General features: G+C 35.1%; 1 protein-coding gene across 6 annotated transcripts in view; it reads left to right on the forward strand.

The window, feature by feature from the left end:
- cep290 (centrosomal protein 290) overlaps positions 1–26857 on the forward strand; it is a 55178-nt gene that overhangs the window by 24678 nt on the left and 3643 nt on the right. For 3 of the 6 annotated variants that reach the window (XM_051099269.1, XM_051099271.1, XM_051099274.1), the window contains 30 exons: positions 3085–3249; positions 3338–3487; positions 3564–3679; positions 3831–3933; positions 6248–6478; positions 6586–6759; positions 6834–6945; positions 7068–7273; positions 9604–9755; positions 9841–9952; positions 10029–10484; positions 12296–12460; positions 12561–12668; positions 12747–12881; positions 12982–13245; positions 14903–15010; positions 15153–15352; positions 15427–15640; positions 15840–15977; positions 17866–18087; positions 18919–19047; positions 21106–21251; positions 22239–22394; positions 22482–22605; positions 22751–23650; positions 23889–24026; positions 24100–24186; positions 24653–24817; positions 26394–26516; positions 26608–26780. In XM_051099269.1, coding sequence (XP_050955226.1) covers positions 3085–3249; positions 3338–3487; positions 3564–3679; positions 3831–3933; positions 6248–6478; positions 6586–6759; positions 6834–6945; positions 7068–7273; positions 9604–9755; positions 9841–9952; positions 10029–10484; positions 12296–12460; positions 12561–12668; positions 12747–12881; positions 12982–13245; positions 14903–15010; positions 15153–15352; positions 15427–15640; positions 15840–15977; positions 17866–18087; positions 18919–19047; positions 21106–21251; positions 22239–22394; positions 22482–22605; positions 22751–23650; positions 23889–24026; positions 24100–24186; positions 24653–24817; positions 26394–26516; positions 26608–26780 — 5672 coding nt within the window. The remainder of the gene's footprint in view (positions 1–3084; positions 3250–3337; positions 3488–3563; positions 3680–3830; positions 3934–6247; positions 6479–6585; positions 6760–6833; positions 6946–7067; positions 7274–9603; positions 9756–9840; positions 9953–10028; positions 10485–12295; positions 12461–12560; positions 12669–12746; positions 12882–12981; positions 13246–14902; positions 15011–15152; positions 15353–15426; positions 15641–15839; positions 15978–17865; positions 18088–18918; positions 19048–21105; positions 21252–22238; positions 22395–22481; positions 22606–22750; positions 23651–23888; positions 24027–24099; positions 24187–24652; positions 24818–26393; positions 26517–26607; positions 26781–26857) is intronic. The other 3 variants (XM_051099275.1, XM_051099276.1, XM_051099270.1) reach the window with 2 other exon arrangements.

Here is a 26857-nt window from a genome sequence, read left to right on the forward strand (position 1 = left end):
ATTACAACATTTTAAAAAGTTTGCTTAATTTTCAGTAATTAAAAGATAAATTAAATTAATGTTTTATGCCTTCATTTTGGTAACCAGAACATTTTAAATACACAACACAGAATTTCTGAGGGTAAAAAAAAACTTTTATTAAGCTTTTTTAAGAATTAATTTGAATAAATTAAGTATGCATTCAAATGATTAGACATGCTAAAACACAGAATTTGATAACAATAAAACATGGTGAGAAAAAAATTAAACATTTCATAGGGCCCTAAACATGTCATTTTTGTTAAACCTTTATTAAATTGATGTGAAATTGTACAAGTTTCATGATTTTAATTAATTAGACATGCTCTTTGATTAATAACATTTCATTTACTATTAAAAAGGAGTTGAGAAAAATTAAAATAGAAAAAAAAGGGAATCCAGAAAAATTAAAACGGAAAAAACTAAATTTGGAAAAAAATAAAATGGAATTTGGGATTTCATAGGGCCTTACATATGCTCTCGGACTTTAATCTGCGCGACTTCAAAATATATTTAGGAGCATATGTGCGAATGCGAGTGCAAGTAATTGTTGTGGTGCGACTTGTTTTCATTTCTTTACAAAACTAAGTACTGCACAGTATGTGACTGGTGTGAGTAGTAGTATGGTAGTAGTATACTTCATTGTCCTCCAAAAGAAAATTTGTTGTGGACTAAATGTTGCTGCAAACATACAATTAACAATTAGTAATAAAATAAATACACTAAAAACAAGATAAACTCAAAGTAAAATCAATGTAAACTCTTGTTCAATAAACACACTGATACAGGTACAAAGAATTTCTTATATTGATTTAGCTTAAACATTGGGACTCTGTATCTTCTACCAGAAGGAAGCAATTCGTACTGTAAGTACAAAAAATGAATCTGATCACTAAGAATCCTCTCTGCCTGACTAAGAACACATTTCTCATATAGAACTTGAAGGTTACACTGTTCGTCATGCCCAACGATTTTCCATGCTGTCAATAACACGTGCATCAACTTACTTTTTAAACTGTGCTGACAGGTTTCCAAACCATACCGTGATACCGTACCTAACAATGCTTTCCAAAGCGGCTTTATAAAATAACATCATAAGATTCTTATGTACTCCATAGAGACGTAACCTGCGTAAGAAGTACAGTATCTCTGTTGTAGACGAGTGCAAACTCATTCAATGTGTGTTTTCCATGTAAGTGTACCATCACTGTAAACTCCCAAATACTTATAGGTCTGTGACTGGATAATATGATGGTCATGTATGACCACTTGACGATGGTCACCTATGCATTTTGGGTCAAAAACTTCCCTTCGGTCAAAAAAATCTCTTCTGTTTTCTTTGTATTTATTATTAACTCATTTTTATCACACCAGTCAACAAACCGGCTTATTTCTGACTGGTAGATGGTGCTAATATTGTCATGCACATAGAGTAAACTTTGAACTTCCAAAATGCAGTTTAAATGCAGCTCCAAAAGGCTCTAAATAATCCCAGCCAAGAAAGAAGGGTCTTATCTAGCTAAACGTTCTGTCATTTTTTTTTTTTAAATACAAATTTGTATACTTTTTAAGGCCAAAAGCTCACGTAGCACAAGCTCTGGAATGCACATTCTTGAATGATTCGTTCATTTTGAACGGATCTTTAATGTGACTCAGGAGGAACGAGTCGTCTCTGGGAGTGATTCGTTCAGTCACGCATACGCCACATCCTATTAGGTTCTGTACTGGAATTAGTTCATCTGTTTCGAGTCTTCGGGTTTTTCGAGTCGTTCGCTCATCTTACGGGGCTGTCAAGTGATGAACGAACGACTCAAACCCCAAAACTTGTCAGATAAAAGGTGAGGTGAGCTAATCATAGACTAAAGACCCAGGTAAACAATGTTAAAAAATTAATCTTTTCTGTTTCTTACTACATTACAGTTTTGTTTTGTTTGTAGTGTGATCAACATTTGTGTAAGCAGTAGATGTGTTAGGGAAGTAACACGTAACATTTTAATTATATTTTGCTAAAATGAACAAAATGACTCGAAAAGGTCCGAGTCTGTAAAATGATCCGAACTGAACTACTATGAATCACGTCAAAGTTCGTCGTCTGTGTACTCCGGCTCAAAAAGGTAGAGAATGGTGAAAAACTCAATCTTATTTTTTCCTACAACTTCAGAATCGTCCGACATCGTTGTAGCTTTTTGCTTGTAGACAGCTTTTGACTTACTTGCACTTTGTTAGTCTTTGCGCGTTCGCTTTATAAACACTGGGTTTCTAGTTCCGCGTGACCTTTCGACGTGATTCAATAGTACGTAGTGTCGTGAACGCGCATCTCAGAGCCTGTGCTACATGAGCTTTTGTGCTTAAAAAGTATACAAATTTTTATTTAAAAAAAAAATGACAGATCATTTCACTAGATAAGACCCTTCTTCCTCGGCTGGGATCGTTTAGAGCTCTTTGAAGCTGCATTTAAACTACATTTTGGAAGTTCAAAATTGGGGTCACAATTGCAGTCCATTATATGAAAAAAAAATCCTGAAATGTTTTCCTCAAAAACCATAAGTTCTTTACGACTGAAGACAGAAAGACATGAACATCTTGGATGACAAGGGGGTGAGTAAATTATTTGTAAATTGTTGTTTTGGACTCCTGTGGACTTCTCCTTTAAGACAATTAATTAATTATTAAAATAGCATATTTGTTTGTAAAGCATCGACAATCAGAATCGGCCATGAAGAATCAAGATCAGTGCATTACTAAAAAGAAGTGTGTGGTAAAGAATTCAGGATCAGGTTTGACTGGTGAAGCTATTAATCATCAGGATGCTGCTGGCCATTCCTCTCAATTGGCAGTTGTGGTGCTCTTTAATATTCATTGGTGCTACCAAGTGTCAAAATAAAGTGTTTCCGATTTTGTGTGGGCTTAGTGATTAGTCATCCTGATACTGTGACACACAGTTTAATAACTTGGTGTAATTGTACTCAAATACTAAAGTTTTGGCTCCCTCTTGCAGCAAAGCGAAATTACTGTTCCTAAATATCCTGTCACAACTTATATGAGTGATAACTGTGTTATCTCAAGGCTCTGGAGATGAAGTACTCAGAGGGAAAGTTTGATGCAAGCCTCCACCTGAGGTCGCAGGTAGACCAGCTGACCGGCCGCAACGAAGAGCTACGGCAGGAGATGAAGGCAGCCAGAGAAGAAGCAGCAAACACTCTCAATCAGTTAACGAAAGCTAACGAGAAGGTATTCACTCAAAACATTACCTTAAACTTTTACTGGATTAAAAAAATAGGTTTTCATCTCTACGTGTCATTTTTTTTTTTTTTTGTAGATTGCTCGCTTGGAAAGCGAAGTTGAATCAATGAGCAAATCAGCTGGGACTTCTATTCTTTACAAGTCATTAGCTCTGCCTGAAGAGATACCGCCAACTAGCGCCGAGGCCATCAACGCTCTCAACGAGTACATGATACAACTCCTACAGGTGTGTGTCAGTCACATTATAACACAAACCAGATGTAACGTACATAATATTAAGACTCCCGACTGTGGATGTTCAGGAGATCAAAAACAAAGGAGATTCCATCGAGCAGCTCAGTTCAGCTCTGGAAGAATATAAAAGGAAATTTGCAGTGATCCGCCATCAACAAGGACTGCTGTACAAGGAGTATCAAAGGTACGCGCCTGTAGGAGATTTTATTATATACATAAAGGTATGCTGATCCAAAAAATATTGTTTGTATTACAGTATAAAATATGTTGGATTATGCACATGTTCAGTGATCAATAAAGCATGATTTTAAGTCACTTCATGTGCTTCGATGTAGTGAGAGGGAGTCTTGGCAGAAAGACAGAGACTCTTTTGCTGAACTGAAATCCAAACTCGAGGAACAAAGGGAGGTGGATGCAGTAAAAGTCAAAGAGTACAATGTAAGTCTCTTAAAGGGATAGTTCATCATTTTTCTTCAGTTATGTAAATTTGTGTAACTCTAATGACTTGCCAACGAACTGATTTTGTTTGGAAAATTTTTGAAGTTTGAAATTGTTTCAAAATAAAGCAATAAACTCCAAGAAGCCATGGTTTACAGTGAATATATAACAGCTAAGGGGCGTAAAACACAGGGCTTCACACTGATTAGAAAACAGTTATTCCATAAACATTGTAAGGTTTCACAAAACAGAGCAAATAAAATGTAATGATATTAATAAAAACATTATTATTCCGCCAAAAAATATAGTTCCTCAGAAACAGTTGTGGTTGCACAACTGCTTTTGTTTTACAACAAATTTACAACAGCTTTGAACGCAGCTCGACCAATCAGAATCAAGGACCGGAACTATACGTTTTATAAATAGATTTTTACCACAGCAATGTTGAATTCTTTATTCTAAAACGGATGTCGGTCGTTGATTCTGATTGGTTGAGCAACGTTCAAAGCTGTTGTAAACTACTCTACAAACATACACCTTTGTTTACTTTTGTGTGTTGCTGGGCAACCACTTTGTTGCAACCACAACTGTTTCTGAGAAACTACATTGTTCGGTGGCGTCTTGCCTAACAACACCCCTGAGCTGTTATAAATTCACTGTAAACCATGGCTTCTTGGGGATTATTGCTTTATTAGCTAATGGTTAATAGCTGCCTCATGTCGTTCAAAAGTTTAGAATCAGTAAGATTTTATGTTTTGTTTTTGTTGTCAAAAATACAGAAAAAAACATAATGTTGTGAAATATGATTACAGTTTACAATAATGCTTTTCTTTATTAATATAGAGTAAAGTAGAATTTATTCCTGTGATGCAAAGCTGAATTTTCAAAAAAAAAAGAAAGAATAAAAATTTACTGACCAGAAACTTTTAAATGGTAGTTTATATTGTTACTGTTCTTTTTAACTTTTTATTTGTTAAAGAATCCTGGAAAAAAGTATGAAAAAGTAAAATTAAATACATATAAACTTACATATTTAATGAGTAATACAATATTTAATGAAAAAATAATTTATGTGGAAATAAAATCATAAATTGTATCTTTAACAAAGTATGAATTCATTTTAAATGTCATAATTATTACATTTTAAGTTATTAATTTAAAAATAAAAAGATATGAAATAGAATATTAGTTACAAAAATTAGTTGTGAAAAATATAATAAGAAATTATTTTACAAATAAATAATTAATCTCATAATTATGCATTTTAAATAATAAATATAAACATTTAATAATAGCTGTAATTCTGCAATTAAATACATATAAAATTACACATTTAATGAGTAGTAAAATTTTTAATGAAAAAAAATATTTATGTGGGAATAGAATAGTAAATTGTATTTTTAACAAATTATGAATAAATATTAAATGTCACTGTGCATTTACAATTATACATAATACACACCTGGACCACAAAACCAGTCTTAAGTAGCACGGGTATATTTGTAGCAGTAGCCAAAAATACATTGTATGGGTCAAAATTATGTTTTTTCTTTTTTTTTCTTTTTTTTTTTTTTTTTTTTTTGCACCCTCAGATTCATCTATACCATTCACCAAACCATACATTAATAGAAAGCTTATTTATTAATCTTTATTATATAAATCCCAATTTACTGTGGTAAAATGTGTTTAACTGGGCTGAGAGAGCATTTTATTTAAAAAACATTTAATATAAATGTTTACAGAATGCAGTTGCAGTGGGGGAGAATCTATGAACATACAAGTGGTGACAGGCAGTCAAATTCTGTGGAAATTTCCATTAGCTTTCCACAAGCATAGATTTTGTGTGGGCTTAGCAGTTAGTCATCCTAATAAATTTGTGATAATGTGACACACAGTTTAATAACTTCTTAAAACCTCAAATATTAAAGTTTTGGCTCGCTCTTGCAGCAAAGGTATCACAGGTTCCAACAAAACATTAATTAGCACAACTGTTTTCAACCCTGATAATAAATCAGCATATTAGAGTGATTTCTGAACTGAAGACTGGAGTAATGATGCTGAAAATTTAGCTTTTGCATCACAGGAATAAATTACATTTTAAAATACATTCACATAGAACATGGTTATTTTACATTTAAAAATAATATTTCACAACATTCTGGATTTTTGATCAAATAAAAGCAGACTTGACGAGCATAAGAAACTTCTTTTAAAAACATTACAAATCGTACTGATCCCAGACTTTTGAACAAAAGTGTAATATGAAATCAAACAAAGCACTAAGTTTCCCATTATCTGCTTGACTCATTCCCAGCACTGGCTTGAGGCTCTTGAAAAGGACCCGAGAGAGATCAGACACCAGCTGGCTGAGACGGCCCGAAAAATGATGGTGCTCAGGGTGAATGAAAAGTGTCTGACGCGACGTTATACGACTCTGCTTGAGCTCGAGCAACACTTGAGAAAGGAGAACGGCAAACTAAAGGATGATTTCAGTCAAATGGAGGCTGCGGTGACTGAAAGAATCGGCTACCTGCAGAGGTTCAAGGTATTAGGCCTATGTATATCACTCAAAAAAAGGAAAACATTGGCCTGGCCAATTTATATTGAATGGTAGTCATCTTTGCGGAGGGCTGTAACTTGCTTTGTCTTTAGGAAATGGCAGCTTTTAAAATGGCCGCATTGCAGAAATCTCTTGATGGTAGTGTTCCTGCGTCCGAGCTGGAGAGAGCCAACAAACAATACACTGAGCTCACAATCAAATACAGAAACCTCCTACAGAAAGACAATCACCTTGTTCAGAAGACAACCACGCTGGAGCACCTGGAGGTACATCGCTTCCAAGTTATATTAAGCGATGGACCTTCTTTGTTTTTCTTACAGTACTCTCTTTTCCTTTTCAGAGGGAGAATGTGTCTTTACATGAACGCATTAACTCCATCAATAAAGAGCTGGAGATCAGCAAGGAGAAGCTTCACACTTTGGAGCAGGCTTGGGAAAACATCTGCACGACTGGTAGACGTCACTGCTAATTGAATCAGAAGCAATGCTGAAGTGGTGCAAAGATGTAATTGAATGAAATATGTTGCCGCGGTGTCCTAAATTGACCTACTGCCTATGTCTTTTGGTGTTTACAGGTGGTGAGAATGGCATGGACAAGGCAGCCAAAGCTCTGGCCAATAGTGAGATTGTGTCTGTGTCCAGACGCATCACAACGCTGGAGATGAAGGAGTTAAATGAAAGACAGAGAGCCGAGCATGCCCAGAAGATGTACGAGCACCTGAGGAGCTCACTTAAACAGGTGGAAGAACGCAACTTTGAGCTTGAGACCAAGTTTGCTGAGGTGGGTCTGATTTATCTCTTATCTCTTGCATCACACAGCATCCAGAATAGCAGAATATCATAGCGACAAAATCATCTCAGCTTGAACATTTTATTTTATTTTATTTTATTTTATTTTATTTTATTTTATTTTATTTTATTTTATTTTATTTTATTTTTAATTTTGTAATGTTTAAATAAAAGACATTATATTAAGCATTAAATAAGCCTTTGTTTTATCTTTACACCATGTTAAGCATTTTAATAACCTTTGGATGCTAAACATTTAATTACTTTTTTTGTGTTAATTTAATAAAACAGAATAATGTCAATTATGCTTTTATTTTCTTTTATAAAACAGCTTGTTGAACTGTTTATATGATTTAGTTTTATTTTATAAAACAATTTTAAACATTAAACATAATATTTTATTTTATTATTATTATTATTATTATTATTATTATTTTAATTGATTTTTTAAATAAAAGACATTATATTGAGCGTTAAATATGAATCAGTTTTATTTTCATTAAAACAGTATGTTTAACATTTTAACAACTGTTAATGTTATATATTTTTGTTTTATTAAAAACAGTGTACTAAACATTTTTTTGAAAGTTTTTCAATTTGGTATTATTTTAATAAAACAGAATAACATTAATTATGCTTTCATTTTATTTTTTATTTTTTATTCTGTAAAAGCTTGTTGAACATTTTATGTGATTTAGTTTTATTTTATAAAACACAGTTTTAATTTTTTTTAATGAAAGACATTATATTGAGCACAAATAAGCCTTTGTTTTATTTTTATGAAGCACAGCATGTTAAACATTTGTTAAACAGTGTGCTAAAAATGTAATAAGTTTTTTTTTTTTTTATTTGGTGTTATTTTAATAAAACAGAATAATGTTAATTATATGTTAATTTTATTTATTTTTTGTAAAACAGCTTGTTGAACATTTGATATGATTTAATTTTATTTTATAAAACACAGTTTTAAACATTTAATGATCTTATTTTATTATATTTATATATAATATTTAGTTTTATTTTATTTTTAGTAAAAACATTATATTGAGCATCAAATTAGCCTTTATTTTTATAAAACAGTGTGTTAAACATTTTAATAACCTTTAATTTTATTTTTTATAAAAACAGTGTGCTAAACATTTAATAGTTTTTTATTTGTTTTTTAATAATAATAATTTGTTATTTTAATAAAACAGAATAATGTTAATTATGCTTTAGTTTTATTTTATTTTTGTAAAACAGCTTGTTGAGCATTTCATAATATTTAGTTTTATTTTATAAAACACACTTTTAAACTGTTAATAATATTTTATTTTTTTTATTTTATTTTATTTATTTCATTATTTTATTTTTTTAATGAAAGACATGGCATTGAGCATCATTTTAGCCCTTGTTTTATTTTCATAAAACTCAGTGTGTTAAATATTTTAATAACCTTTAATTTTATTTAAAACAGTGTGTAAAACATTTAATACATTTTAATAAAACAGAATGATGTTAATTTTGCTTCGGTTTTATTTTATTTTCATAAAACAGCATGTTGAACACAATTTTAATTTATTAATTTCTTTAAATTAATAATATTTGATTTTGTGTGTTTTTGTTTTATTTATTTTTTATTTTATTATTTTATGTTTTGATAAAAAACATTATATTAAGCTTCAAATTAGCCTTTGTTTTATTCTTATAAAACACAGTATTTAAAATATTTTAATAACCTTTAATTTTGTTTTTATAAAAAACAAAAACAGTGTCTTAAACATTTAATATGTTTTGTATTTGGTGTTATTTTAATAAAACTTTATGCTTTCATTTTTGTAAAACTGCTTGTTAAACATTTTGTAATATTTAGTTTTATTTGATAAAACACAATTTTAAACATTTAATAATCTTTTATTTTATGTTTTATTTGATCTTATTTGATCTTATTTTTTATAAAATGCATTATGTTGAGCATTATCGAGCAGTGTGTTGAACATGTAAGTTTATTATTTGGTGTTATTTTAGTAAAACAGAATAATTTTGCTTTAATTTGATTTTGTTTTTGTAAAAGCTTTTGTTTTATTTTATAAAACACAATGTAATAACCTTTTATTTTATTTTATTTTATTTTATTTTATTTTCATAAAACATAGTATACACATTTAATGAGCTATGGGAACCAGATGAGTCCTCTGCACAATCTGACTTTGTTGCAGCCTAGAATTAGAACTTTTTCCCTGTTAATACTGTAAAACTGCTTTGACACAATCTGCGTCAAAATAATGATGACTTAACTTGACTTGACTATTATTTTGCATATATTTCTGTATGCCTGTATAGCTTACAAAATTAAACCTCGAGGCTCAGCGGATAGAGCGGGAGCTCAGGGATGAGCTGGCAGACAGCGTAAGCAAAGACATTAGCGATGCCGATCGCAAACGAATCACCGAACTGGAGAAAACAGAGGCAGATCTGCGGATTGAAGTGTCCAAGTAAGCCTGATGACTCAGCCTGTGCATAAGCTTGCTATGATAATATACACAGACATCTCTTTTAAGATGTATGAAATGTTTGCAGATTGCGAGAGGTGTCAGATGTCGCTAAAATGCAGGTGTCTGCTTTGGAGGCCAGACAGCAGTCAAGAGAGAAAGAAGTAGAAAGCCTGAGGAGACAGGTGTTGGACTACCAGGTACTGTATGTTTTTCTTTTTATTTTCAGTTGTGGAGCCTCTTGATCACGTCCCTAATTGCACATCATCTCTTCAGGCTCAGTCCGACGAAAAGGCCCTCATTGCCAAGCTCCACCAGCACATTGTGGCTCTTCAGTTAAGCGAGACCACAGCAATCAGCCGGCTGGAGGCCGCCAACACACGCCTGCAAAAACTCGAAGCGCAGAAGCTCAGAGTCGAACAGCAGCTGGATGCCCAGCAGCAGGCGCTGTGGCACGCGAGGCAGGAGGGTCATCAGCGGGCCAGACACCTCCGCCACACCATCCAAGCCCTCCGCAGACAGTTCTCTGGAGCCCTGCCGCTGGCCCAACAGGAGAAGTTTTCCAACACCATGCTCCAGCTGCAGGAGGACAAGGCACGGGCCAAGGAGGAAGCACATAGGGCGGAGGAGGAGAGGAGGAAAGCAGAAGGAAAGGCACAAGAACTGGAGCTAAAGCTAAAGGGGTTGGAGGAGCTCATAGCAACACTAAAAGATGCCAGAGGAGCTCAGAAAGTAGGTGTATCAATTACAAATAGAGTTGCAATTCTTGAAATCATATTTTATTCCTAAGAAAAAAATAAATCATTTTTATTTATTTATAATAAATGTTAATATTTTTTTTTTTTTAACTCTTTCTATTTAAAATAACTGCTTTCTATTTGAATATATTTTAAAATGTAATTTATTCCTGTGATCAAAGCTAAATTTTCAGCATCATTACTTCAGTCTTTAGTGTCACATGATTCTTCAGAAATAGTTCTAATATGCTGATTTGCTGTTCAAGAAACATTTATTATTATTATTACCAATATTTAAAACAGCTGAGTACATTTTTTTTCAGGATTCTTTGATGAATAGAATGATCCAAAGATCAGTATTTTATCTTTTTTTTTTTTTTTTTTTTTTTTGGAAAGAAATTATAGAAATTAAATACTTTTATTTAGCAAGGCTGCTTTAAATTGATCAAAAGTGATGATAAAGACATTTATAATGTTACAAAAGATTTCTATTTCAGATAAAGGGTATTCTCCTGAACTTTCTATTCATCAAAGAAACCTGAAAAAATTCTACTCCGCTGTTTTCGACATCATAATAATAATACGATATGTTTTTGTTTTTGTTTTGGTTTTTTTGTTTTGGTTTTTTTAACAAAATCAGAATATTAGAATGATTTCTGAAGGAGCATAAGACTGGAGTAATGATGCTAAAAATTCAGCTTTAAAATCACAAGAATAAATTACATTTTAAAAATATTCAAATAGAAAACAGTTATTTTAAAAAATAAAAATGCTTTAAAATTTTACTGTTTTTGCTGTACTTTGGATCAAATAAATGCAGACTTGGTGAGCAGAAGAAACTTAAAAAAAAACATTGAAAATCTTACTGTTCAAAAACTTTTGGCTGGTAGTGTATATGTTGCTACTGTATATATAATAAATAATAATAATAATTCATTTTATTCAATGGAGCATTCTAAAAAAAAAAAAAAAGAAAAAAAAAAAAAAAGAAGTATGCTCAAGTCCTAGAAAAAACACATGCTGCAGAGTTTATAGAGAAGGACGGAAGACTAGTAAGAAGAGCATTACAATAATCAATACGTGAGGTAACCAATGCATGGATAAGAATTGCAGTATTATTTGTTGTGAGAGAAGAATGGAGACTGTTAATATTATGTGGATGGAAATATGGAGTCCGAGTAGATGTTGAACCAATGAGTAAGACCTCAGTTTTATTACTTTTGAGTTTTAGAAAGCCAGTCTTTAATTTCAGCTAAGCATCTAGTCAAGATAGGTGGAGGAAAAGAGCCAAAGGGTTTGGAAAACAGGTAAGTGATAGTGAAAATCGATACCATATTTCCTGAAAATATGCCCAGGAGGGAGTAGATAGATGATGAATAGAAGTGAGCCCAGAACAGAACCTTGAGGGACACCAGTAGTAACTATAGATCGGACATTTTTAATTAGGACAAACTGTGTGACCAGTGAGATATGACCTATACCAGGACAGGGGGTGCTAGTGATCCCTAGAAACTGAACAAAAGTATTAACTGCTTTCAAAAAAAAATGTAATGACCCAAAAATTTTGAACGGTAGTGTATATTGTGACAAAAGAATTTCTATTTTAAATAAATGCTTTTTAGTTTTTTTTGGTACTTTTTTTATTCATCTAAGAATCGTGAAAAAGTGTCACAGATTCCAAAAAACCTGCACACCAGCAGAACTCAGAACTGTTTTCAACATTAATAATAAATTGTCATATTAGAATGATTTCTGAAGGATGTACACTCCGCTGCAGTGTTTACAGCTAAATATCAACCCTTACAGGTGAGTGAGTGGCATAAGAAACTGGAGGAAGTTCGTCTGTTGGAAATGAGGCAGGGCAGAGAGCTTGGTGGCCAACGGGAAGAGATAAAATACCTCAGGAACATTGTGGCAGAGCAGGAACGCACCATCAGCGGCCTAGAAGAGGAGCTGGTGCAGCAGAATAATGTCAGTATTGCATTTAAACATGTTTCTTCCCAATTAGTTTACAGTGTACAGAGCATGCTTCATTTGTGATTTCTAATCTTATATGCTATCATTGTATTAGCTTCTCGAGGAGCGGCAGCTGATCTGGGATCAGAGAGAGGTGCAACTGGAGCGCCAGCTCGACACCTATGAGAAACAGCAGAATGAAGTCCTAAGCACAGCTCAGAAGGTGACTCTTGGCAGACTTGACAAATGTGAATTACAGTTTAAATGAACTACAGTTTAAATTACACTTGTCCTGTTTTAGTTTGAGGAAGCCACAGGCTCTCTACCGGATCCAAATCAGCCTTTAGCGCACCAGTTAGACTACGCTCTTGGAAAAATCAAAGAGCATGTCCGTACCATACTTGAGACAAAAGCCACCTGCAAAATTCTGGAAGAGGTACTTTTCATTCATCAAGTGACTAATTTAAGTCAGCTTTAGCAATTGTAAGCCTTGTTTTTAATATGATCTTACAAGGAGTTTCTTTCAATCTGAGTAGAGGCTGAAGGAAAAAGAAGCTGCTTTGTGGACATCGGAACAGAACGTCTTATCTCGAGACAAAGTGATCAATGAACTCAGGCTTCGCCTACCAGCCGCTGCAGAAAGAGAGAAACTCCTGGCAGACCTGAGCAAACAAGAGGACTCTGATAGCCAGCCCGCCCTGAAGGTGGCCCACCAGACCATTAATAACCTACAAGGGCGTCTGGATCAGAAAGAGGAGGTTCTCAAGAAGTACCAGAACCTGTTAGCAAAGGCTCGTCAGGTGACTATTTAAAATACAGCTGCAAGCAGCGATTACTGGGGTTCATGCGCTTTAAGGCATTTAAGCACATGTGAAAAAAGACATTATTGAGCAAGCTTGTAACCATCTATATCAATGATTTTAAAAAAGCATCTTTGGCAAATCCAGGTAATTTACCATAGAAATATGTTTTGTTTTTTTTTTTTTTTTTTTTTAAGGATATGACTGTTATATCCTTCAAAAAAGCTGTCGTCCGATCTTCTCCAAAATTCGCATTTTTGTTTAGAATCACTTGTTGCATGTGCCTACTAGGTTTTGTGAAGTTTTGAGTTTTCCTTCAGGCTTTATAGGAATTTGGATAAATCTGGACAGGCCCCTTTTCTAAACGACCCCGTTATAGGCTACCAAAGGGTAAATTACTGACCTGGAGAGTCCAGAAAATTGTACTGCAGTGTTGTTTTCCAGCAAAAAAACTAGGATTAGTTCACAAAAGTAGGTTTTTGACATCTTCTCAATCATTTAACAAACAATTTGATTGACAGCAGTGGTTCTAGAGGCAAAGTCGTCTGGAATGAGGAGTTCTATTGTATGATATAAAACCGTGCGATGTACTATAGTTTACACCAGGGGTGGCGAACTCCGGTCCTGGAGAGCCGCAGCCCTGCAGAGTTCAGCTCCAACCCTAATTAAAACTCACCTGCCTGTTGCTTTCTAGTAACCCTTCAGCCCTTAATTAGCTTGCTTAGGTGCGTTTGATTAGGGTTGAAGCAAAACTATGCAGGGCTGCAGCTCTTCAGGACTGACGTTCGCCACCCCTGGTTTACACCATTGAAAAATGCAATATCACCCACCAGTGGCCAAATTTTGTCAAACTGTAAAACTTTGTCAGCCAATGGCAGCCATGTTTTTTTAGGTACGCAAATGTCCTTATGCACAGTTGTGGCACTTCGGACCAAGACCGTGCACACCGATTTTCAAATGGTGGTGCAGTTCTAGCCATTTTTATGTTTTGACAAGCTCCGCGTTTTTTTCCTGTGACCTCAGATTGAGCTCTTACATAAGTCTTCTGAGTTTGGCGGAGATATCTCTGAACTCCATTCAGGAGTTATAGGCATTTTACGAAAATTGGCCCTGGCCCTTTCAAATGTTTTTGTGTCCCTTTTCCACGAAAATGTAACTTTATTTAATACTTCTTGATATTCGCTCTCCAGATAATCATTCTGCACTGGTTTGGTTCCGATCGGGCGAAAAACCTAGGACTAGTTCGCAAAAGTAGGTTTTTCAAAAAAATGCAAAATACCTGAAAATTTCTCCAGGCTCACGATTGAATCTGAGGTGTCCACCTTGGTCCACCTTGATCCAAGGATTCCAGCGACATAAGACACTTGAGCCTGCGACTGACGGTTTAGGAGTTCTGAGTGATTTCGTACTTTTAATTGCTGTAGCTTGGGCACATTGTCTGCAGTATTGAGTACTACCATCCCTCCAAGTTTCAAGTCTCTACGACTTACAGTTTGCTCTGCACAATCAGTTTTACGTTGGAGATTACGATCTGTGCCCATTTTAACAATTACGATATGGTTTCAGCTCTACACGCTTGAACCCCTAAAAACTGAGGCTCCATATTGCACAATAAAACCTTATAAAAGCTCATATATCTTCACTTTTATTTTCTCAGGAGCAGGAAGAGATTGCCAAAAGGCATGAGGAAGAGGTCAGGGCATTGCATCAAAAACTGGACGTTTATATGGACACATCGCTGGACTGTTTCAAACAGACCGCTCTGGTACGTAGAGAATTCGTTATAAAGCTCAGTTTGGAATAGCTTGCAAGAAATTGATGAATTTTTAATGCACATCATACATGTAATGATATAAATCATGCCAGCTGTCATCATTAGTAGCCTACTAAAGTTTATTCCTCTCCAGGAGCTAATGAAGAAACCCACCATCACTGTACCGACCAATAAGCACTTGGTGCGGTTGGCGGAAATGGAGCAGATGGTGGCTGAGCAGGACAATTCGCTTTCCTCACTGACACACAAGCTGAAGGTCGTCACCACAGAGCTGGATCAACAGAAACAGGTGACGGCGGCACAAGCCATGGAGCATGCTGCAGAGATAGCCAGGTGAGGAATTAAAACAAATCCACTTTTTTTTTCGATATTCCTTGTGCCACTTTTAATAAGCTTTCATTTCTAAGACTTGAGGAGAGACATGTTGCCCAAATGAAGAGTCTGTCCCAGGAGACAGAAGAGCTGAGAGCTCAGCTCATTCAGATGGAGAAAGAGCTACATTTCCTCCGCACGGAGCTGGAGGCCCAGAAGGAAGCTAATGTCAGGTCACCATCCAACACCATGAAGAACCTCGTGGAGCGGTTGAAGACGCAATTGGCCCTCAAGGAGAAACAGCTGAAGGTAACACACAGTGGACAATGTCCAGTTACATTGGTGAATTTTCACAGGCAAAATTCTGTAATAATCTCAATAAAAATCTGCGCTGATGGGAACAACTCGTGAGGGTCTTTTTTGTCCAAAGTGTCACATCTTAATTGTTCTGGAAAAGTTCTTCCATGGTGATGTTTGAATGTGACAGAATTCGGTTCCTCGTCTGCAGGCTCTCAGTAAAGCTCTCTTGGAGCTTCGTGCGGAGTTGACATCTCAAGCAGAGCAGCAGATCATCGCCAATGCTGCTCAGAAGGAAGAGGCCCTCAACGTTCAACAGATTGTCGACAAGCAGACCAAGGAGCTAAAGGTAAAAATAAGGAAGAAACATAAATTCTTACTTATTTTCTAAACATTTACTTGTCAACTGTAAATCATTAGTTCCAAACTTAGTATCAGTTTTTGCATCAGCTTTTAAAAGATGATTGAGAAGATGAATACAGTTATTATGATTGAGAAGATGAATACAGTTATTATGATTGAGAAGATGAATACAGTTATTAAAGTGACAAGTCACTTTGTAGAAGCTCAGCAAATTGCTTGACCATCCATTCATCTTTGAAAACCGTGAACAAAACAATACAAAGTAAACATAAAAAACAAAACTAAATAAAATAAAAATAAACTTTTTATGTAAGACTAGGAAGGTCAACTGAAAATAAATTGAATGAATAAAAATAACACTTCATTAAAAATAAAAATGTAGGTGAATTAATCACTTTTAAAACTGACAAATAGACATTTAATTTTTTTTTGTTTAAAATGTAAAAAATAAAAATAGACTACCAGTCAAAAGTTTTTGAACAGATTTTTGATGTTTTTTTTTTGTTTTTTTTTAAAGAAGTCTCTTCTGCTCAAGCCTGCATTTATTTGATCCAAAATACATATTTTTGCTATTTAAAATAACTGCTTTCTATTTTAATGTTTTAAAATATATCAAAGCTGAATTTTCAGCATCATTACTTCAGTTTTTAGTGTCACATGATCCTTCAGAAATCATTCTAATATGCTGATTTGCTGTTCAAGAAACATTATTATTATTATTATTATTATTATTATCAAAAATATTTAAAACAGTTGTTACTATAATACTTTTACTTATAATACTTAATACTTTCATTTGGCAAGGATGCTTTTAATTGATCAAAAGTGATGATAATGACATTTATAATGTTACAAAAGATTTCTTTTTCAGATAAATGCTGTTCTTCCGAACTTTCTATTCATCAAAAAACCTGAAAAAATTCTACTTAGCTGTTTTCAACATAATAAAAATAAATGCAAATCAGAATATTAGACTGATTTCTGAAGGATCATGTGACTGGAGTAATGATGCTAAAAATCAGCTTTGAAATCACAGAAATAAGTTACATTTTAAAATATATTCAAATACAAAACAGTTACTTTAAACAGTAAAATGTTTCAGAGTGTTACTGTTTTTGCTGTACTTTGGATCAAATAAATATAGGTCTGGTGAGCAGAAAAGATGACTTTAGAAAACATTAGAATCTTACTGTTCAAACTTTTGACTGATAGTGTACATTACTCCACTCATTTTAAAAAGCATTTGTCAGTTGCTTTCATTAATCATCTGAACATTCTGTTTGACTCTGAAGTAAATGCCCACTGCTATGATTTGCAACTATTCTCTATGTTTGACAGATTACATCCTTCACAGATGGTTCTTACTGGTTTCTACTGGTGTGATCTGGAACTTCATTAAAAATAAATTTCATCCACTTTTTTCGTAATGTTGGGATCAGAAGGAAGGCAATGCAAAGACTGTGTTGTTCCACAACTTGACACTGCACAGCATCTTGTTTATCTTCGGAGCCATCTTTATCATTTGGTTTCTTCTTTGACCTGCATTTGCCTCCCTTGTTATTTACACTGCAAGTGAATTGGTGGACGGGGCTAAACAGGTAGTGATGTATGAGCAGGCGTTCATCTTTTTCTACAGAGGCACCCTATCATGTCGTAAAGTGACATTCCACAACCTGTTGTTTCAGCAGAATGACTTCAATATAAGCTGTTAACAAGAAAGTTTTGAGTTCTGAAACTTACAGGAAGTTTTTATAGTACAGTGACCTGTCAAAAGATCAAGGGAATTGTGATTTATCAGTTCATGACCGCTTTAAAATGTAAAGACTTTTATTTCAACCCTAACCAAGGAATTATATATCCCTGTTTTTCATCAGGCATGTGTGAAGGACCTTAATGAGGAGCTCCAGCTGGCTAAGGATGGTGTACGAGCAGCAAAAGCCAGAGAAAACTCACTGAGAGAGGAGCTGGAGAGCTTAAACAAGGATCTGCAGAGGAGCCATAAATCACATAACAAGCTGCAGGGTGAAAAAGAGTCTTTGGAGGATCAGCTGAATGAGCTAAAGAAGAAGGTTCAGAGACTCAGCAGTGGCCTGCAGGTTAGACCACATATGTGTTTTTTCACCCCTGTTAAAGATCAAGAATTTTATATCTTGTTCTTGAGTAATTCTACCAGCGTTTCAAAAGCACTTGGACAGTGAGTCAGCGGCCCTTTTTTTTCTCTGCAAATGAAGAGCTTCTGCTCAGTGTCTGGTTGAACAGAGCCGTTCTTTGATGGCAGTGAATACGTCTAGACACCATTGTGAAGCTCCTCGCTCTTATCAGAGTTTGCGGTCCTTGGGAAGAAACAAACATTTGTACTGTATGTATATTCATAGTCCTCTCAGCGTTTTAACAGTTGTTTATATACTGTTTACAATGTTCTTTACTGAAGACATGTTCACTCCCATTCAAAAAGTTTGGAGTTAGTACAAAGTGTGAATGAATTTTATCAAAAGTGACAGTTAAGATATTTATAGTGTTACAAAAGATTTCAAATAACATTCAAATACTGTACAAATTCATGAACTATGAATACTAAAAAAATGGTCTGCAGAAAAATATTAAGCAGGACAACAATTTGTCTCCACAAATGTTTCTTGAGTAGCAAATCAGCATATTAGAATGATTTCTGAAGGATCATGTGACACTGAAGACTGAAGTAATGATGCCGATTTCAGCTTTGCATCACAGGAATATGTATTAAAATAGAAACTGTTATTTTAAATTGTAATAATATTTCACAGTAATACTGTTTTTCTGTATTTGTGATCAAATAAATGCAGCCTTCTATTAAAGACATTCAAACATCTTAAATGTTTATAAAAGGGGATAAAGGAATAAAATGAGTCTACATAAATAAAGGTGTCTTTTTGTGTGTGTCTGTGCAGGCTCAGGTTGAAAGTGATGGACCCACAGTTGAGGCTCTTCAGAAGAAGATCCGTAAGTTAGAGCAGGAGCTGGACAGGAAGGGCATCTCAGAGCCTGCAGACAAGAGGAGCGTCTTGAAGGAGGACAAGGTGAGCATTTACTGCAAGAAAAGTTAGTTAGAGGTAAATTATTTGCAGAAAATTATGTAAAACAGTGGTTCTCAAACTGGGGTACGTGAACACAAATTTTTTTTTGTGTTCACGTTTTGCCATTTCATTTATTTCTACCCCAACTTAAAGTAATATTAAAACTGAACAACATTTCTGACAAGCAAAATGCCACGTCTAATGTAAAAACAGGAAAATGGGAGAGCCGTTTAAGGCCAAGTACATCATATCCAATCAGCTTACCTCATCTTTTGTGATCAGAAGTGACTGCATCCACACAAGCAGAGTGCATGTGATAGGATGCCTGCTGAATATGCTGCTTTAGCAAATCGCACTGCTGTTCAATGTATCTTTAAAGTAGATTTTCACTTAATAGCATGAAGAGTAATATTGACATGGACTGTACATTTAGATTTTTGATACAGACACATTCCCATGTGCAAGTTATTGGTTTCATGTTTAAAATACCAGCAAGAATGTGAATTTCCCTGAATATCCAAACGATGGCAAATCTGATACTGAAGTCCACTTCCAAAACAAAGATTCACATATAATGTACTCACCCCCTTATCTTCCAAGATGTTCATGTCTTTCTTCAGTCGTACAGAAATTGTTTTCTGAGGAAAACATTTCAGCATTTTTTCTCCATATAATGGACTGGTGTGGTGCCCTGATTTTGAACTTCCAAAATGCAGTTTAAATGGGGAAGAAGGGTCTTATCTAGTGAAACGATCGGTTATTTTCATTAAAAAAAATACAATTTAAATACTTTTTAATCTCAAACGCTCGTCTTATCTTGCTCTGCCTGAACTCTGTGTATTCTGGCTCAAGACAGTTAGGGTATGTCGAAAAACTCCAATTGTATTTTCTCCCTCAACTTCAAGAATCATTTCAAAATCATCCTACATTGCTGCAGAAGTACCGACCCAGTCTTTGCAAAGTGAACATGCAAAGAAGATCAAACACCCTTAACAAAACAGCAAATATAGGACAATTTTGAAGTTGAGGGAGAACATGAGATGGGAGTTTTTCGACATACCCTAACTGTCATGAACCGTAAAAAAAACTGTCCAGGCAGAGTAAGACAAGATGACGGTTTGACATTAAAAGTATATACATTTTATTATTTTAATGAAAATAACAAATCGTTACGCTAGATAAGCCCCTCTTTCTTGGCTGGGATCATTTACAACCGCATTTGGGATCGTTTGAAGCCGCATTTAAACTGCATTTTGCAAGCTCAAAATTGGGGCACCATATCAGTCCATTATATGGAGAAAAATCCTGAAATGTTTTCCTCAAAAAACATAATTTCTTTACGACTAAAGGAAGAAAGCCATCTTGGATGACAAGGGGGTGAGTACATTATCTGTGGATCTTTGTTTTGGAAGTGGACTTTTCCTTTAACAAAAAAGGTAATATTAATTTAACATTTTACATTTTAAATGAAGCCTACATTTTAAACAGAATATTGTCATGTTATCGGCACGGATAGCCTTGTGGGCAAAGACGGTGACTTGCTGCCATCTATTGGTGGTTATATTTTTAAATCTACACTAAGTATCAGTTCAATTTGCAATCATTTATTGCTTTATTATATTAATAATGCACGTAATATATAATACACGTAATGGAATGTCAAGAATATAACATAAAAAATCTTTGCTTCTATAAAGGTATAAAAATGCACCTGTAAATCAATTTAAGGGAACAAATTGTCCTTTAAAAGAAAAGCTGTGACTGCGTGTGGAAGAGAGGGGGTACGCAGAAGAATGTTAAACGCCCCAGTGGGTACGCTGCTGTAAAAGGTTTGAGAACCACTGATGTAGAAGAAGCCTAAATAAATCTTTACCTATTTAATTTGAAGTCAGATTTTTATTTGAGCTCTTATTTTTTGACGCGTAATTTTAATTTTACATTTTGTGGTGAAGTCTCCATATAATTAAGTATTTCTCTGATTTGTTAAATACTTTATCATTTAGTAACACAACAACAGTATGAACTTACATGTATACATGTGAATTTTTCCTATATTTGCAGTCCTCTAAAGAAGAAATCGTGAGATGGGAGGAAGGTAAAAAGTGGCAGACCAAGGTGGAGAAAGTGCGGACCGTCCTCAAGGAGAAGGAGAAAGAAGTGGAATCACTTTCTAAACAATTAGCAACGATCAAAGAACTTTACAGCAGGTCGGTGTTGTGACACTTATCCATCCACATAATGGACAGCTTCAAAAGACGCATTAAAGGATTGGTTCACTCCTGAATTTAAATTCACCTCCATGCCATCCAAGATGTTCATGTCCTTTTTTTTTAATTCAGTCGAAAAGAAATTAAGCTTTTTGAAGAAAAAATTCCAGGATTTTTCTTCATATAGTAGACTTCAACGGGGATTAACGAGTTGAAGGTCCAAATTGCAATTTCAGTGCAGCTTCAAAGGGCTCTTCATGATCCCAGCTAAGAAATAAGGGTCTTATCTAGCGAAACAATTGATCGTTTTCTAAAAAAAAAATAAAAATGTATACATTTTTTAACCACGAATGCTCATCCTGCACTAGCTCTGTGATGTGCATGTGCGACTTTATGCTTCATGTAATCACTTTGGAAAGGTCACACATGATTAGTTTCAGAAACTACTCTGGTTCAAAAAGGTAGGGTAGGGCAAAAAACTCTATCTAATTTTCACTTCCAACTTCAAAATCGTCAAACACTGTTGTTTTACCTTTTTTTGTAAAGGGCGTTTGACTTTCTTTTCGTTCGCTTCAATCGTGGACCAGTACTTCCGTCTATGTCACACATGACTTTTCCAACGTGACTATGTAATGCGTGAAGTCGAGCTAGTGCAAGATGAGCATTTGTGGTTAAAAAGTATATCAATTTAAAATTTTATTTGAAAATGTCTGATCATTTCGCTAGAAAAGATCCTTATTTCTCGGCTGGGATCGTGAGGAGCCATTTGAAGCTGCATTGAAACTGCAGTTTGGACCTTTAACCCATTGAACCCCATTGAAGTCCACTATATGGAGAAAAGTCCTGGAATTTTTTCCTCAAAAGCCTTAATTTCTTTTCGACTAAAGAAAGACATGAACATCCTGGATGAAACAGGGGTGAGTAAATTATCAGGAAAAAACAGTTGAAGATTCCCAATCATGTTTATGTTGGCTGATGTCTGTAAAGGTTGGAGCTGGAGAAGATGGGTCTCCAAAAGAAACTAAAGGGCAGAGGAGTGACCGCAGATCAGGTCGTTGGTGTACGGACTCTTGAGGCTGACAGAGAGATCGAGGAGCTACAAAGAAGAAACACTGAACTGGAGCAGCAAATCAAAGTGATAAAGTGTGTTCTTCCTAGAAATCGTGCCATTGTTTCAACTTTTTTAATGTTGTCTTGAGGAATGTTTTATATGTATGATTGGTTTTGTAGGCAGCAGCAGGCTTTACCCCGTGATGCTGCAATGGAGGATATCACCATCAGAAACCGTTATCTTGAGGAGAGGCTTCACTCCCTGGAGAGTCAACTGTCCAAAGAGTCTCCATCCAGACCATCTGTAGGTTTAATACTTTTGCAAGACAATAAACATTTTGCCATCTTTTAACGCTTTTCTTGAATTTCACCCCACTAATTTCACTCTTACGCTTCTTCCTGAACCTGTTTCTTTCTCCATCCCTCTATTTCCATCTCTGATAATCAAGGACAAACATGTTGCTTTACCATCTCAGCTCAATTGGTCCTCAAAAGTTACTCATTCTGTGACTTTTGATATCAGTGAAGGTGAAACTCGGTCTCCATTAGTAAATGACACAATCCATGAAACAGAAGCTGTCACTGAAAAGGAAATAGCAGTTACAGAGAGCAAAGCAACTCAAACTTCATTCAGTGCAGCAGAAGTGAGTCAAGATGAGGAAAGGAGCAAGGAAAATCTAGGAGATAGCGTTGTAGATATAGAACCAGAAGATCTAGTGAATGAGAGCAAAAGTGAACAGGAAGAGAAGGACAAAAAGGAGGCACTGCTTGAGAAAGATACGAAGGAGCCAGATGAGACTCAAGGAGGACAAGGGGAACATGCACAGGAAGAACTGAAGACTAATGAAGATGCAGAAGAAACAGATTCAGGACTGACACATCAAGAGATAACAGATAAGCCTCTTGAAGGAGATCAGCTGGAAGTGGAAACAGCTGAAAATGAAAAGACAAACGCAGAAGAAAATAGGACGCACACAGAGCCAGAGATGTCAAAAGAACATCTGGAGGATAACCAACAAGACGGAAATAAGGAGCAAGAAGGTGATCCAAGTCAAAATGTGAAAACATCTGCAGGGTCTAAAGAGCTTGAAGAGGAAGAAACAGCACACAGCACAGTTGATTCCAATCTGGTGCTTGAACAACCAGCAATGGAGGAGACCAAGTCATTCATACCTGAGGAAGATGTGGACCCTATCGTAAATGAGAATGTAAAATGTTCCCCCACCAAGGAGCTGGATGCAGGTGTTATTAAAAGTGAACTTGATGCCAATCTTGGACCTGTAGAATCAGAGGTCACCACCTTTCATGACAAAGAACCCACAATGAAAAGCAAAGTAAAATCTGGAAAGGTACTTAACACATAGGAGCCCCCATTGAAGCGCTAATGCAAAGCTTCCAGTTGTCCACCCTATAGCTTTGTTGGCTTTGAGCTTGTGATTTTGCCTTTCCAGACCCGGATTGTCTGCTTATGTCCCATTGCAACTTTGTTTTTGTGTTGCACCCTCTCCGTCCAGCATTTAAAAAAATGTTTTTAAAAATGTTTAGCTGAATGTCGTCTACAGCATCAACATCTCTTTGTTGTTTCAGCAGACATCTGGCCGTGGTTCTGGTACTCCGTCTCAAAGAGAACATGAGCTCCAAAAAGAGAACCTCAAGTTGTCCACTGAGAATCTGGAGCTTCGTTTCCAACTGGAGCAAGCAAACAAGGACCTGCCTCGATTAAAAGTACAGTATAACATGTTAAAAAAATACATTTTTTAAAACTGTTGTACTTACTTTACTCTCCCTGTAATGAAAGGACCAGGTGTCTGACCTTAAAGAGATGTGCAGTGTTTTGAAGAAGGAGAAAGCTGAAGTTGAGAAGAGGCTCAGCCATGTTCGTGGGGTAGGTCTCCAAGATCTGAAAGATCTTAAAGGGATAGTTCACTCAAAAATGAAAATTCTGTCATTAATTACTCACCCTTATGTCGTTCCAAACCTGTAAGACCTTCGTTAATCTTTGGAACACAAATTATTTTTTGATGAAATCCATGAGATTTCTGACCCTGCATAGACAGCAACACAACTGACACATTCAAGGCCCAGAAAGGTAGAAAGGACGTTCTTACTACCTTTCTGGGTCTTGAACGTGTCAGTTGCATTGCTGTCTATTCAGAATTAGAAAGCTCTCGGATTTCATCAAAAATATCTTTTTTGTGTTCTGAAGATGAACGACGGTCTTATGAGTTTGGAACGACATGAAGGTAAGTAATTAATGACAGAAGCAGAATTTTCATTTTTGGGTGAACTATCCCTTTAAAACACTAAACCTCTTATCTCCGTCATTAATTTCTTTTGCTTTTCTCATGCAGTCTGGTCGCAGCGGGAAAACTGTACCTGAGCTGGAGAAGACCATTGCACTGATGAAGAAGGTAGTGGAGAAAGTTCAGAGAGAGAATGAGAGCTTAAAGAAGACATCAGAGGCCAATATGCAGGAGCAGCTTGCTACACTACAACGAGATCATGAGAAACTTAAGGTACATTTTGTGAACCTGTTGAATGTTACACTACCTTTCACAAGTTTAGGCTGAGTAGGATTTTTTAATGTTCTTGAAAGAAGTCTTTTAAGGCTGCATTTGATGGAAAAATACAGTAAAAACAGTAATATTAGCGAAAAAAAAAAATTCTATTACATTATTTTTAAAATGTAATATTATCAGTGTATTAATTCTATGATGACATGGCAGAGCCATTGCTCCTTAGTGTCTTTAGTGTCACATGATCCATCAGAAATCATTCTAATATGCTGATTTGTTCAAACAAGATTTCGTATTATCAGGGTTGAAAACATTTGTGCTGTTTCATGTTTTTGTAGAAACCTTTTTTTTTTTTAGGATTCTTTAATTAGAAAGTTCAAACAAACAGCATTTTTTGAAATATGAATATTTTGTAAGATTATAAATATTTTTACTTTCACTATTGATCAATTAATGCATCTATATATATATATATATATATAAGTTGTTGCTGAGTACTGACCTGAATAAGATATTTCACATAAAATATATTTACATATTGTCCACAAAAGAAAATAATAGTTGAATTTACAAAAATTGCCCCATTCAAAAGTTTACATTCCTGTGATTCTTAATACATTTATTTAGTGATAGTTGTTCATGAGTCCCTTGTTTGTCCTGAACTGTTAAACTGCCTGCTGTTCTTCAGAAAAATCCTTCAGGTCCCACAAATTCTTTGTTTTTTTTTTTTCAGCATTTTTCTGAATTTGAACCTTTCCAACAATGACTGTATGATTTAGAAAACCATCTTTTCACACTGAGGACAACTGAAGGACTCAAATGCAACTATTACAGAAGGTTCAAATGCTCACTGATGCTCCAGAAGGAAAAACAATGCATTAAGAGCTGGGGGTGAAAACTTTTGAACAGAATGGAGATTTTTCTTATTTTGCCTAAATGTCATATTTTTGAATTTGGTACTGCCATTTAGAGACTAGAACATAGTTACATGTTTCCCAGAAGATTAAATAAGTTAAATTTACCCTGATATTCAAATTCCAAAAGTTTTCACCCCCTGACTCTTAATGCATCGTGATTCCTTCTGAAGCATCAGTGAGCATTTGAACCTTTTGTAATAGTTGCATGTGAGTCCCTCAGTTGTCCTCAATGTGAAAAGATGGATCTCAAAATACAGTCATTGTTGTAAAGGGTTAAAATACACAAAAATGCTGGAAAACCAAAGAATTTGTGGGACCTGAAGGATTTTTCTGAAGAACAGCAGGCAGTTTAACTGTTCAGGACAAATAAGGTACTCATGAACAACTATCAGTAAAGTAAAACAAAAACAAAACAAACAAACAAATAAAAACACAGCTGTGGATCATTCAGGTAACAACACTGAACAATAGCATGCATTTTGTATAACCCCTCTTATTTTGATAAAATAATTAACGTTTTGTAGATTCTGAAAGGGGGATGTAAACTTTTGACCAAACTGTATTATGTGGAAACACGATTGTGATAATATTTTAAGAATGTCATGTGGAAAAATTTTTTTTTCTACATTTCATAATAATGTGCATCTTTTCTGTTACAGTCAGAATATGAAAAGCTGAAAGGAAAACAAGAGGAACAGCTAAACGCAAGACTTGAGTCAAAAACCAAGGGCCTTGAGAAAATCATGATGGAAAATGAACGCTTACGTAAAGATATTAAAAAGGTTTTTAAATCATTTTCATTTCTTTCATGTCAGTAAAACATGGTTTTAATATATCATGATAGAGTATATATGTTTTTGTGGCAAATTGCAGGAAGCAGAAGCTGCAGAAAAGCTGAGGGTTACAAAGTCCAGCCTTGAAGTAGCCAATGAGAAACTGAAGGCGGAGCTTGAGGAGACCAATCAGAGGCTCTTATTAGCACAATCGAAGGGGCCGTCTTTAGAAGGCGCGGACAGCAAGACCTGGAAATCTTCGGTTGTGGCCAGGTATTACATTTACTTAAATACTCAAATCTGTTTTCATCTGTTTCCTCGAAGTTATTATTATTATTAGAAATTTTTCC

Source organism: Labeo rohita, chromosome 25, assembly GCF_022985175.1.
Source record: "Labeo rohita strain BAU-BD-2019 chromosome 25, IGBB_LRoh.1.0, whole genome shotgun sequence".
NCBI classification, from domain to species: Eukaryota; Metazoa; Chordata; class Actinopteri; order Cypriniformes; family Cyprinidae; genus Labeo; species Labeo rohita.